This window comes from Diadema setosum, chromosome 11 (assembly GCF_964275005.1).
Source record: "Diadema setosum chromosome 11, eeDiaSeto1, whole genome shotgun sequence".
Lineage (NCBI taxonomy): Eukaryota > Metazoa > Echinodermata > Echinoidea > Diadematoida > Diadematidae > Diadema > Diadema setosum.
Window position 1 is genome coordinate 8899351 of NC_092695.1, and position 15523 is coordinate 8914873.

General features: G+C 40.8%; 2 protein-coding genes across 2 annotated transcripts in view; one reads left to right on the forward strand and one right to left on the reverse strand.

The window, feature by feature from the left end:
• LOC140235007 (THO complex subunit 2-like) overlaps positions 1-4671 on the reverse strand; it is a 56481-nt gene extending 51810 nt beyond the window's left edge. Inside the window, exon 1 of the mRNA XM_072315043.1 lies at positions 4607-4671. Within this exon, the coding sequence (XP_072171144.1) occupies positions 4607-4671 (65 nt within the window). The remainder of the gene's footprint in view (positions 1-4606) is intronic.
• A 5096-nt stretch (positions 4672-9767) lies between these two features.
• Positions 9768-15523, forward strand: part of LOC140234626 (probable protein phosphatase 2C T23F11.1) — a 44074-nt gene continuing 38318 nt past the window's right edge. The window contains exon 1 of the mRNA XM_072314652.1: positions 9768-9893. The gene's annotated coding sequence lies outside the window, so the exon portion shown is untranslated. The remainder of the gene's footprint in view (positions 9894-15523) is intronic.

Sequence of the window (15523 nt, forward strand, 5' to 3'; positions counted from 1 at the left end):
GCCAAGTCCATGCCCGACGTGTGTTGAGCAGGAGCAAGCGTATCGCTGGGTAAGTTGTTTTGCCAACAAAATTTGAGCAATCTATAGATAGCATGAAAGTGATGATGGACACAACCCTATTTTCTAGTCTGATAAGCTGCATATTTTACAGGTACATACACCGAGTCAATCAACTGACTTACACATATCCCCCCTGGAAAAGACTGCACATGATGAGAACTGCATAACTCTTTTTGTTGCACAAGTCAAGTTCTCAAAATTTATCTCTGCAAAAGAAATTAGATTCTCACAGGCAAACTCCAATGAAACCCACAATTAATGGTCCATTAGAAAAAAAAAATGAAACCCTTCCACAGCACTGCTTACGCTGAAGTATATTTGTTACATATAATGCAAGCAAAAGCCAAAGTTATCAGGACTGGAACAAATGCCGAATAGATAACTTTTCTTTGCTACATCGTGCTGTTCACATTTACAAGTCAATAAGCAGATTACATTCACTTTCACTAGTTTGTGATTTCCATTCAGCAGCTTTGGTTTGAGTAACAAGGAAATTCACTCAAAAGTTATATCAAAACATAATATTGCATGTTTAACTTGAGATCCCTAAACCCCCATTTACCCCCCCCCCCCAAAAAAAAAAAAAAAAAAAGTGAAAACAAAATACAGACTGCAGTCTCACAAATCACCAGGTCTTAAAAATGTGTAACTGTCAGTAAATTATCTAAGGTGCCAAGAGATCACAAAACACTTTTTACCCTTAATTCACAAATCATTACTGAATTCAGAGTAACTTTCCTCATTCACTAGCCTAAAACTTGAATCAAGGATGTGTTTCAGCCCAGCACATCACCTTTAGCAGATTTGTGCTGCTTCATCCAAGAAACATGCAAAATGCACTTTCTACACAACAATTTACTGTAAAAGTAGAAATTTTTGTGGTGTTGAAATTTTCGCGCAACCAGAAACTAGTGCAAAAATAAAAGCATACAAATATTTTTGCTTGCCATACATTCTAGTAGCTGACGTCTTGATTCTGCGGAATTAAAAACATGCAAAACTCTTCTTACCCGCCACTAAGTCGCGCGAAAATATCCACTTTTACAGCACTGGCAATTTAATCATTAAAGGGGATGCAAACCCAAAGAGCAATGTGGATTGAGTAAAAGCATCAACATTAGTAGAACACATCGGTGAAAGTTTGAGGAAAATTGGACAATCGATGCAAAAGTTATGAATGTTAAAAGTTTTGGTGTTGGGACCGCTGGATGAGGAGACTACTAGAGGTTATGATGTACACGAGTGGACAACAATATAAAGAAAAAATATAAAGGAATTCCACAAAAATTCACTTTTCTAGCAAAATGAAAGAGTACTTGACTAACCACTTTCAGAAAGCAGGGGGAATAAGTGATACCCCCAACATATGTCAGTATCAAGTTGATGGAATGTGTAATTTTCATGAAAAATTAATTTTTATTGCATTCCTTTTTGATTTTCTTTATATAGTAGTCCACTCATACGTCATAACCTCCAGTAGTCTCCTTACCCAGCAGTTCCAACACCAAAACTTTAAAATTAATAACTTTTGCATCGATTGCCCGATTTTTCTCAAACTTTCACGGATGTGTTCTACTATTGTTACTGCTTTCACTCAATCCACATTGCTCTTTGGGTTTGCGTTCCCTTGAAATATCTAACTTACAGGTTCGATTTTAACTTATATGATCAGCTGCTATCACGTTATCTGCTGCTTTAACAACATTGCTTGTTATCATTCAATTTTATTGTTTATATGCCTCATTGAGATACCTTCGCTTTTGAGTGGTCACTGCAATAGCTCATACGAGAGAGTACTGTCATCAGTAATCAATGTCTAAAGTTTTACTTCCCGACACTATGGTGAGCCTGAGCAGAGATTGCAATGTTGCTGAGTTTTGCAGTTAAGAATGTGTGAAAGAGCTAAAGATCAAATCCACAGGTAGCTCTCAGGAGCACAATGCAGAGAATTCATTCAGTTGTCAGTATCCTTGGGCAAAACAATTAGTATAGAAAGCAATGCGAGTCTCCAAAATATTACATCATGAATTAACTAAATTTATCAGCACTTATCACATTCTTGTTCCATCATCCTGGATGTGAAACAATGCACTTGAAAACATCCTGGCTCAATACTCCTTCCTCTAGGTAAGCTGTTCCTTTGACGGCACAGACAAATATTCAAAGAACATCAATGGCTTCCAAAGGAAAATTTAATCATTGACAAAGAATGCAGATTCCATACGGAATGTCCGGGAAGACATGCCAACTCCTCAGTAGATGCAATGCTGGGCAGGTAGGTCCCTGAGCTACACACAGTTCTGGCATCATCAACGGGTAAAGACTTTTTCAGCAGGATCTGCACTTTACAGTTCTAGAGTCGTGAAGTCCACTTGTAGATGACCAGGCAGGAACATTGACTTGGCACTGATCTCTGGCAGAAATCTATCATGAAAAGGTGGTGTCCCAACGAATGCAATGTGATGATGTAACAGCCATTTTTGCTTCTGATCATGAGAAAGTTAATGCTGTAGAAATGGCTTTCTGGTGGCAGCACTGGTGCATCCACTTTGCCGATTCTCTTTGGTGAGAAGGAGGATGTTGTAACATAGGTTGATAACTCATGCCAGCTCAGCTAAGTGGGCATCAACAGGATCAGGAGTGGTTCAGTGTGGTACCTTCTACTGACTACATACTTTGCAGATTAATGCCACATTTATTCATCAGCAAGAGATGCAATGTCCAAATTCCATGGATACAAAATTTTTCAACGTACAACCACTTTTGTGCCATCTGTAGAATTGATGAGAGGCTGAATACATCCATCACTGTCGTCTGCTGAGTGGTTCAACTTTTCGAAGAGCAGTTGATCTGCATCAAAACTAGTCTCTATCCTGATCTCAAGATGTCATCTCAATGTTCTGTAATGGCATTGACTCTTCCACTAAGAATGTCAGTCCATAGCAGCTTTGCCACTGAGAGAGTGCGCCTGCATGTTGGGATATCCTTGAGCACTTATAAATCACTGTCCATATTTCATAGAGCAAGAAGTTACTTGAAAGACCCGGGGCATACAAACAGCCTTGCTTACTTCCTTCAATTTGCACATCTGTGACTTTGGTGTCGATGAAAGCTCATGCTTCTCTCAGCCAGCCAGGTACTGCTGCCACAGTGTAGCCCCTGCACACCTCTACCTTCCCTGTGGACTTTCAGTCATGAGCTACAAGACACAGAAGATTTTGACTTTTTGTTTCACAGTGCTTGTAGTGTACTGATGCTGCCGAAGTATGAAAGCATCACCAGGGTAAAGAGAGAGAACCAATTCATGGTGTCCACTCTTTCCATGATCATCACCCTGTAAGGCTGAAAAATGAGCGAGGAGAGGCTGGTGTGGCTAAGCTCATTACAGCGTTGTAGGTAGATATACTGTGGCTACTTCCCGTATGTTGTTGTTGACATAGGACATCATGCCCACTGAAGCTTTTGCAGTGAAGAGAAACAAAATGATCTAAAAACAGAAACACAAACTGAAGACCTGTTACGGTTATACCCATGGTTTCAGACTCCAGAGTTTTAACATTGTGAAAAAAAGATCACATGCGGTGCAGAAAAGACCAGCATGCAGAAATTGAAGTAAACAGATGCCCGAACATTCCTTAGAATAATGCAGAAAAACTCTTATGATTTGTTGGGCAGTGGTAGTGGTGCAGGAAGTAGAACTAGCTATGACATCTGGTCATCTGGGGTAGCCCGACGTCAGAGGCAACCAGACGCAGTCGAGATGGGAGAGCTACACTGACTGTTGATGGCGATGGCACTATGATGTGTTGGTGTTGAAACCTATGCGCATGTAGACCTCTGAAGGTAGGCTACTCTGGTTAGATTATCTGACGTTGATTTTATCTAAATGCAGCTTTGTGCATTGACTTTTGTTGGTAGATCTACACTACAGCATGACTGATGTTGCTCACGAATACAAGGTCACAAGGATGGCATAGAACAGTCCAGAACTCTAGAAAGTAAGGCCTCACGGAGCAACAGACTTCTGCATTCGGAACTCTGCCTGCTGTGTCGCATGCACACTGAATTAGGCCTAGATTCTACTGCTCTTTGACTTTGCCATCCGCATCACAGTGAAGTGAAGAAGCCTCTCCTACAGACGTGACATCATCAAACTGCTGCACAGATCAGCAACGCGGCCGCCGATGGGTGTGTGTGCCACTGCCGAATCTGCACGTCGCTCGCGTCGACAGGCAGTCGCAGGCCGCACGTCCTCGGCTGCAGCTGGATCGGGGTTCTTCGCAGTACGATGTTGATGACATGCAGGTCATACCCGCGTACCCGCCAAGACCAAGAGCCATACACACTATCCACTTGCGTTGTCACTCCTCAAGGTGGATATTCATCACGCACAAATCTGTGGTTATGTCGAATGTTCTGGTGGACAAAGACACTACTATTCCTCCATAACTCCGCAGCCACTACATAAAATTTCGACAGCGAATGCATCATCATGATTTCAGAATCGAAACCTAAATAGAGATGGCTCTATTTAATGGTGACTTACAACTCATTTCTCCCTGTTTTCTCCCAATTTTTGCAGATGTCGGCTGTCACTGTGAACGTCGCCATCTTGAATTTAAGAAGAAAGTGCAGAGCGCGTGCGCGCGTGCTGCGTGCGCCGTACGGCCGTGTGTACGTGTACTTCGTACTCGTACAATGTACGTACAGAGCAGCCGCGGCACACAAGTGCCTCGATATGTACATCATGCTGCATGCATGCTGTGCATGGATTCAAAGGTCAACTTGGTACCCCCCCCCCCCCCCCCACCCTTCCACGAGAAAAATCCATTCGAAGCATGTGAGAGACATAGGTTTTATTGCGATGTATGTGTGCTTTTCCCCATTTTGACCTTTGACCTTGATTTTGACCTACAGGTGTATATTGTACATTGGCTACAAAATGCTACTCCTTCGCCATTTCTAACCCGATTTCAATTCCGTTTGCTTTATGTGATGGCACTAGCTGAGGGCTTCAAAACTTCTACACAGAATTTTTACCTTTGACTTCTTTGACCTTTGACCTTGATTTTTGACCTATATTGTACATTTTGCTACAAAATTTTACTCCTTCGCCATTTCTAACCCGATTTCGATTCCGTTTGCTTTATGTGATGGCTTCAAAACTTCTACACAGAATTTTGACCTTTGACTTCTTTGACCTTTGACCTTGATTTTTGACCTGTATTGTACATTGGCTACAAAATGCTACTTCCGGCGGGGACATATATTACGCACCGCGTAATTTCTGCTTTTCCTTGTTTTTTTGTAAGAGCCAAAGGGAGGGGGGGCAGCCCTCCCATCCCCCCGATTCCGCTGTCCGCAAATTTGCACATTCATCCAACCGAGAACATGATAATAAAGAGTGCCAGATGATCCATCATGGATAATGTTGATAATGATGACGATGATGACGATGATGATGATGATGCAGAGGAGTGGAAAAAAAGGATCGATGGTGGAGTAGAAGGAGGAGGAGGGGGAGGCTGGGAGAGAAGGAAAAGGGAATAATAAAGACATATACATGAGTACATGTAATATATTCTGAGAAGGGATATTTGGAGGAATGACTGATGAGCCACAGTCATGGGTTCCTTGACATTATTTTTTGCTCCTGCGATAATAGTTCCCATATGAAATATCAGCTGCACGGTCGCTAAGCCAAACATAATTATAAATTTATACTCACAAACATAACAATGACCCTTATCCTAATCCTCACATCAAACAAAACCTATAATACCCTAACACAACCCTTACCCTAACCCTATAAGTCCTTGGAGAAAATGAGACCAGAGTATTGTGTCGCAGGAGCATAATGTTGTGTCACCCAGTCCTTTGAGTCGGGACACCACGGAAAACGCCCACACCCGGAAGGATTGCAGACGAATATCGCGTATCATGATGCAAGAAGTAGCGTTTAAAAATCATATACAAAATGACTTTATGGCTGATAGAAAAATCATCGTAACAGTTTATTTATTTTGGTTTTGCTACAAGTTCGCTATGTATCTTTTAGTCATTGTTTCATATTCCACATTTCATACAATTTTACATTCCATAGCATTTGACATCAAGCCAGAGGTATAGGGGAGAGTGAGGAGAAGTGGGACAAAAATTGTGATTTGATGAATTTTCTCCGATAACTTTTCTAATATTTAGAATGGGGCTCTCATGCCTCGGACCCAGAGACTACTGATGCTGGGCCACATGATAGGTTGTGACTTTATATTCCTAAAAGTCTATGGCTGAGATATCCAAAAACAAGGTGAAACAAAGAGATCCTAATAAAAGGCGTGGCCTGTAGTCTTTTATTATTATCACTTTTTTGGATATCTCGGCCATTTGAAAACCAATTTTCATCAAATAAACGTTAGATCCTTCTTAAAATTACATACTCTTTCATATTTCATAAGAGGTTTCTCACTATCTCACTTAGGAATATTAAAAACATGAATCCCCACCTCAACCAGTACTGTACAGTCCCTTTAACGGGGTCTTTAAGTGGGCCACCCCCTGGGAGAAGTGGGGCATTGGTTGGGGTGAAGTGGGACAAACAGTAACTATAGGCTTAGACAATATTACAAGCATAATAGTGTGTGTGTGTGTGTGTGTGTGTGTGTGTGTGTGTGTGTGTGTGTGTGTGTGTGCACGCTCGCGCGTAGGCGATATGTGTGTGCGTTGACTGGAATACTAACACATTATAGTCATGAAGAGTTTCATCTATTACTAAAACGTGATTATACATTATGGTCCATCAGAGAAAGTTGCATTAAAGGCGTCCAGAATTTAAGGAAAACAATAAGAAAACCTTTGATATTTTTAACATAAACTGCAGTGAGAACTGGGACAGTGATGCTGTCCCAGTTTACCCCAGCACCCCCAAAATTCAAAATGGCGGCTAACATCACAATTTAGCCGATTTTTTTTTTTTAATCTTTTAATGTAAATTATTGGAACTCATAAGGCCCACATAGGCCTATAGCATGCTAAGTGCCTGCTAAAGCCGAACGATAAATTCAGAAAGCATTTCACACTGAATGCAAAAAACTACAAAAAAAGTGTCCGAAAAAAAAAATAATTCAAAATTAACATTTCCCTCAGAGCTGTTGCAGAGCAGTTACCGTGTGCTTGTACTCTGATGTCAAATGCCTAATAGGCGATAAGACTTGAAATCTGGTTAGTTAAAAACTTTTTGGGATATGAGAGGTGTCCCACTTCTGCACTCTCCCCTACACAAGATAGTCAATCTGAGATTCCAAATCAATACGACAATATAAAGACAATATAAAGGGAATTCCACCAAAAAAAAAATCATTTTTTATGAAAATTACACATTCCATCAAATTGATACTGACGTATATATTTGTTCAGGGTAGCAATAATATCCCCCTGCTTTCTAAAAGCGGTTAGGCAAGGGCTTTTCATTATGCTACAGAAAAGTGAATTTTTGTGGAATTCTCTTTATAATATTATTTTCTTTATAATAGTGTTGTCCACACATGACGTCATAACCTCTGGTAGTCTCCTCATCCAGCGGTTCCAACACCAAAATAATTTTAAAAAATCATAACTTTTGCATCGATTGTTCAATATTTAAAACTTTCATTGATGTGTTCGTGCTAATGAGATTGTTGCTGCTTTCACTATTCACTCAATCCACATTTCTATTTGGGGTTTTGGTTTCCTTTAAGTCACCCGAGTGAGACTTCATTGTTAAACATGTAGGGTCCTATACACAAACATATTTCCAGTGATCAGGGAGGCACAATCAAAACTAGGGATTTAAGAAATTAGCCTTGAGATGGAGAGAACTTGACTGGAACAAACCAGAATCTAACTCATTCCAAAACGAAGGACCTGTAGATGTATATAGGTCTATTTTAAAACTAAGAAGGGGGGATGATATACTAGTATAGGAGCCACGAAATGCACTGTGCATGTGTCTTGTAAAGGTTAAGTGGATATGAATATCACTGTTTTTAATCTCGGGGGGGGGGGGTTGCTAGGCAGTTCGCCAATATTCAAATTATACATGAATATTCCAATGTGATACAAGTAATACAAATCTGATTTATTTTTTTAATCAATTTACTGGAAACAACTCCTTTCTACGATCAAAGAAATCTACACGATTTATCATTCGCAGGGTCTCACTCTGAACCAAGAATAAAGAATAAATTTTGGCATTTGAGCAATTTCCCCAGGCCAATCGTATTCCGTATAGTTGAAGTTAAACGGTAATAATAAAATTGAAAACAAAGAATGAAATCTTGACTTTGGGGAAAGATGCTTAAGTTTATGGATATCCCAGCATTCGCAGAAAACAATATTTACATAAACAATTAACATGTACTTTCCATAGAGGAATACTGTAATGATATAAAAATATTGATATAACCTCGAACCTCCGTCGTCCGAGTCATCATTCTTAATCATCTCTTCCCTATATTGATCTTTATTATAGCTTCTTAATTCATGACATTTCATCATAATTCATGCGCCTTTCACAACCTTCATCAACTGACAAATCCATCGAACCCTTCACAAATCGCATATCTGGGCAATTACCCCTGGCTAAATATTGGTTAGTGGAAAGGTGATAGGGTAAAGATTAGGTTAGGGCTACGTTTAAGGTTAGGAGTTTTGGTTAGGGTTAGGATTAGGTTCAGGATTATTAGGATTTGGACCAGGGAAAGGGACTGGGGTAATTGCCCAGGGGTTAATTGCCCTAGACCCCACAAATCCGACATGAAGTTGAGAGAACAATGAGATTTTAGATAATACATGCATGAAAATATCATTGTTTTGTAATTACCCCGGCAACAATGTTTTTAAGGAGAAGGCTGCAGTGGCCAAAAGATCAACGAAAACATTTTAATGATAATTAGAAATAGGGGCGGATCCAGGAATTCTGTAAAGAAAAACGGAAAAAATTAAGAAATCAAAGGAGGTTTTCTCTTTTTTTTTTTCTTCTTTTGATATCTTTTGTTTTAACACAAAATAAAGAGGGGGCGCGCGCCCGGTGCATCCCCCTCTAGGTCCGCCACTGATGTAAATACGAACCAATATTTGGTTCGTCTGTGGGATGAGGTGGTGAAACGCAATGCCTCTTCAAATCTATTTACACGGTAATAACACATATGTCATGTACGACACCAAATTTCCATAGGTTTCTTATTTCAGATTGGATTTAATGAAACCTCTACCATTCTATTAAAGTAAAATTTATTCTGTTTCTTCAAGCCAACTTAATTCCTGTGGAATTGCACTTTATTATTTTAGTGTAGAGAGGATAACAGATTATTGACCTATTTCCATGCCAGGTCTTATTTTGTAGTTCAAAGGAAGTTAGTATAGTTTTATACAACGACAAAGATTATGCACATGAAATGAAATATAAAACGTGTTTTGATTCGTTATGCTTTTTTTCCCATTCATCATGGAGCGACTGCTTGTACAGTGAAAAACATACAGCCTCTCGTCCGTTTATCATCAAGATAAATCTTCCGTCAAAGATGGCGCTATTTAAAATTCTATCCCACGATTGATGTGATCGCGATGCAATGGAAGTGCTGCGTAGTGTATGTGGAAATTTCGGCGAGCTTGTGTTTGAAATGCGCTGCATGTAGGTTAGCGCTGGTCGCAGCGCGCTAGCGGCGGTGCCATGTTTTTGGATGCATGATCAATGCACGTACATGACAGTCTGAAACAGGGTACTTGACCGACATAGACAACCGTGTCAATGGACTCATAAACGTTCATCATTTGGGACATAGTTGAGAGTAAAATTGGTAAGATCTACACGAGTGCTCATGCAGCACGAATTATTCATTAATTAACATGGAGAATATGTATTATGTCTTTCTTCATAAACGATTCGTGAGGAGTGTCAGAGCTCGGTTGTTTACGAACGAAGTTCAGCAGTTTTGTTGATGACAATCGAGGCTAGCTAGCCTAAGGGCCTACTACGGTGGCTCGCTGCGTGCACATAGGGCCTACTGTAAATTTATCGTTTGTCATGACGTTGTGATCGCCAAACTATAGATAATGTGGATAAGTTTGATAACTCTTGTTTCATTTTAGCTATGGACTGCCCTTCTAATTTCTTTTGAGTCATCTTTATGCTAATATCGCTGCTGTTGGTGGCATCATGCCATGGCATGGTTTAGGCCTATATCACTATACTAGTAGATCTTTTTTAAACACAGTAGAGCTAAGTTAAGTAGGCCTAGCTAGACTAGTGTCTAGACCGTGGTGTTGACGTTCTTCATGTTCTTGATCCAGATTGTCATCTTTCACTTCAGTAACACTCACGCGAGTCACAGAGCAGCACAGCCCCTGCCCTGTGCAGTGAACTACTACAGCAGGGCACAGCAACATTCAGCAGTCGCGACGGGCGTCTGTCTGTGTCCTCAACTTGTCACTGCAGTGCTACTTGTCTGTATTGTATCCGCTCTCCTCCGTGTATAGGAGGGGGTTCTGTGAAGTCAGATGCAGTCTCCGCGGAACATACCCCCGACGACCAGATACAGACCGATCTTTCGGTGAAGTCACTGCTACACTGACTGTCACTGTCAAGTGTCAGTAGTACAACTGCGAAACACAGCCTGAACACCACTTGTATGGTAGCCAGGTACTACATATCGACCACCCTTTTTGAAACCGACCACGTATACTGTACGAGCTGAAATTTTCGCGGTGGTTTTATTTTCGCAAATTTTGCAAATCGCCTTTGAACCGCGAAAATAACAACACGTGAAAATAGCAACGCGCAAATAACTAACTTCAGGTAGACCCTCGCAACCGCGAAATTAACAACACGCGAAAATGTCCTCCAAGTAGCAATTCGCGAAAATATCTGTACGCGAAAATTTCAGCTCGTACAGTACATTGGCACACAATACGCTTAGTACGCACTTCACTGCGCGCAGAGCACATAAAAATGGATTGGCTTTGACCGTTGATGAGGATGGTGTGGGAAAACGCGAAAATTCACTGTTCATTAATGGTTTTAATCAAGGACAAAATTTTGAATGAATATATTCACCGAATCATAATGTAATGTCTAGTTGGTCTATGGAAGTTTCTAAAAAGCTTCGTACAACACGGTGTTCAATACAACTCGGTTTGCATGCATTGTCAATGCAAAAACAGCGGTCGCACAGGACGCACAGGTCTGAGCTAGTGCGTCAGTCGGAATTGTGTGTGTAACTTAAAAGGTAACTATGGAATGCTTAACCCACGAGGTGATGCGGAGTGGATTAGGCTAAATTCCACAGTTACCGCATGCACACTATTCCAACTGACGCATGAAAAGACATCAAAAAAGATGTGCGTCATCTGTGTTATAGTATGGGGACAAACGATTTTTTCTTGCCAAAAATCCATTTTTTGGTCATGTTCCCGATGGCAAATATACTGGATGCATTTCCTTTTGGCTTGCCATAGACGAAATCCCCAAAACCATGCATCCAGTAATTACTGGATGCATGGCAAAAGTACTGGATGTATGATTTTCAGCCAATAGGCATCTGGTACTGAGTGCGCGAACGCTTGCTTAGTGCACGAACCTTTGTTACAAGTGCACATACTCTTGCTACTAGTGCGCGATAACATGTTTACCACTGTATAGCTAGTTATATTCATATAAAAATCAGATGTACACCAGCCATGAAATGAGATCAATTATCCGTAGATTGATACGTAATATACACATGAAAAGTGTTGAAATCAGCTGATTTTTTTGTTTTCTTGTAAAAATCTTGCATTTTAATAACTTTTCGCGTTAACGATTTTCCCATTATGGTAGCGAGCGCCCTAGCGGCTTCGATTTGCCGAACATCGTAAGTAGAGAGCTGAGCCAGCGCACGGCGTCCGCGGGCAGTCGTAAATCACACAACACCCATAGCGACTCCCGCGGCAGCAACCGCGAAGCTCTTCACGGGCTCCGATCGGGTCAGCCAATTTCACTGAAACAGGCATTGCAAGGTCCATTTCGTGTACCGTTCTTGCCACATGAGCTAACATGAGCTCGATAAATTTTCCTTTCAAAAAATCAGAAAACACTTCAATTTTGAAAAAAGTGAAGTTTCGATACTGCCATATTTTGCGCAATGTGGATTAAGTACAAAATACACCAAAGGTCACGACAAATAAGTGCGAAATTTCGACTTAGCATGCCGAACAGATCGTCCTCCTCGGGCTACTCACGGTAGGTAGCAGACGCAAACCCACATACAGGATGGCAAAAGTAGTTCAGGTTTGTGATTCGAACATGTTTTTTGCAGTACGGCCGTATTACTTTTGAAAAGAATGATATCAATGCACCCCTGTCATAACTGCTACAGCTAGCGATCGTCGCGAATGTGCTCAGAAACTGAGCACACTGGGTGTGTAGAAAACAATGTACGTGCGCGAGAGCGCCATCTAGTGCTGAATGACGAATGCTAGTATAGCCTTTTGGCAAGGCCTCGTGGCTGTGAAAGAGACTAACTGCGAGAGAACGGGTGAACGCGAGACCGAGCGGCACAGCCGCGAGGCGTTTTGAAACCTGACATGAATTTCTTATCTTGAGCCTTGCTTCTCGCCGATTCTGCTACCCTATAGGGTAGCGGCCAATCAGTGACCGCATTGCTCACCATGCCGTCACATCTAATGAATACGCATAAGTATGCATGTCGGCGGCTTGCTCATCCGTAGCTGCCTGCATTGCCCGCGCAGCGTTGACACGTCCTCATTAGCATACCAACTGTGCTCTGATTCATGAATACTTCATATTCGCCTTCGTCGGGAGGCGGTAGGGGAAAAAACCCAGGTTTCAAAAGGCCTCGTGGCTGCGCCACTCGGTCTCGCGTTCACCCGTTTCTCGCAGTTCTCGGTGTGGCGAGTTAGTCTCAGTCTTCAGTCACGAGGCCTTGTCAAAAGGCTAACCACTGTAAGGCAGCGTGTGGCCAGTAGAAAATCCTCACACAGTTCTCGACCAATGAGATCGCAGGATTCTCGCTACCCATTCTATAGTTTTCATTGATTGATGGCAGGCAGCAATGGACAAATTATGCTCGCTTTATACACCTGACCACACTTAGTAGTACTTAGTAGTAGAACCTAGTAACAACAGGAAACAGTGCTTGCAAATTGGCCAGCATTGCATCGATGTTGTTGATACAGTGTAGCTTGCTCACTTGCAAGAACAAAGGATACTGAAAAAGATATCTAACATAAGCCACCAATAATTTGACCACAATGGCATCCAAAAATCGACCACCTGCTGCATGTAGAGACCTAGTGTGTGTACTTTTGCACATGATCGAACCTTGGCATGGGAGGTCAAACCTTTGTGCGGGTGCCGATACAGATATCTGTAACGACACACCGTTATCGGCAGAAACGCGAAAGCGCGAACTAACGCATTGATCACTCATCAGATGTAGGACCTCATAATGTTGCTGGCCTGAGCGAGCAGTGTATGATGGCCGTGGTTGTTTGGGCAAAATGTCGGATAAATGCTTTTTACTTATTTATTTAGTCTTGGAACTACTCTGTTTTATACTAGTCTACAACTGTTTGTCCATATGAACCAAGATTTGCAAAGAGAGAGAGAGAGAGAGTTGCAGCCATTGATGAAGATGTGATGTCAATGATGAACATGTACATTGTATGTTGTGAATTAATCTATTTGCAAAAACAAATGTAAAATCTACAAAATGTGACCTCAGACTTTATGGATGGAGATGGTAATATAAACTTGAAGAGAAGCCTAATGCATGAAATTATAAGTCACAAGTACAGTCTGTACATTGTACATTTGTACTAGACCGCTACACTGTACAAAATATTGCAAGCATTATGATCATTTTCACTAACAAATAAAGGGTAAGAATTTAACAGCAGCCAACCATGGAGCTGAAAAAAAAAGGAGTGAAATGTGCTTTGAAAGGAACATAAATACCCTTGACATATGGTAATAATAAATGCCTCCATTATGTGCTATCAGATACAATTGACCGCATGTGATCGGACTGACCTCGGAAAAAGCAAAGTTTCAGTTATATACCCTTGTGTCCCAATCGACTCATTTGTTTGTTGATTTACCCGAGTTATCTTGACTCTAATTTTCCTTGAAGACACAACATTATACAAAATTCATAGTACAACATGGTTATGGTATGGTTACTTTTGATGACTTCTTCATTTCTGGACTTTTAGGGGCTGCAGACCATGGCAAAGAGCAATTCCAGCCTGTCAGAATGAAGAATGAAATTGCTTGTGAAGGGGAAGATACCTCTGGTGGCTCAAATGTGATGTAATACTGGAATACACTATGCTAATTTTAATGATGTGATGTAATCTCCCCCAAAAGAGACAATGGCAACAGAATATGTGCTTGTGATTGCACACAAATGACAAGAAACTTTCATGAAGAAATTATACTACATTGGCACACAAGACTAGAGTTGGTGATTTCAAGTTCGGTGCTTGTGTTTGTGCTGGTGTTATCTTCCATACAACTGATTTAAATTGAGCTCCAACACCAGTGGTCAGACTAACACAAGCGGTACCAATCATAATCATCTACATGTATTCCCAACAGTCTAGGTGAAGGATGCAGATGTAATTTATGTTTTGTATGTGACAATTGATGTTGAAGAAGGATTGATTTGCCACAATTTTTTTACAATCCCCAAATTACAAAAACCTTAATTTTTGCAGGCACAAATTTCAATTTATGTGGCCATGTCTAGAGTGTTTGTGTGCAGGTACTTTCCATTACTGGTATTTAATTGACTGTTGCTGTATCATATACTGTAGGCTATGCACATGCACATACAGCCACACTACTTCTTGTGAGTTGGAATAATGTGCATCTTTTGATGTGAATGTGGGTGTCACACTTACAAAAGAGTGAACACCACCAACAAACTCGAAATGACAAATTTGGTAATCTCTAGGGACTAGTGTTAGCCAATAGGATAAACACAAATAAATTGCCAATGAAAGTAGTGGAGCTCAAGTTTGATAGATGGCATTCAATTCTGAGTCCAACACTAGGCTAACGGAACCAATCTTTACATCATAATTTTGAAGTCAACCTGCTACAAAGCCAACTGAGTTCAGTTCAGAATTGTAGCTAGTGTCACTTGTACAGCTTGAAGCAGCACCAACACCTCCAAACTCAAAGTCACCCCTCGTATAATGACATGTACATATTTTGATACACGTACCTCATAGAAACATTGGAAAGTTAATATTTTTATGCGCATTCAGCAGAGCATGAACCTTCTCTCACACTGTGAAATATTCCATGTGTAGTGCATTTTATGAACAAAAAGTTTAGTTGCCCTGAGCAAGTAACCAAGTACATGTACACATCTGTACTACCAATAACAGTCAAATAGGGGTAATGCATCAATATAAACAATAA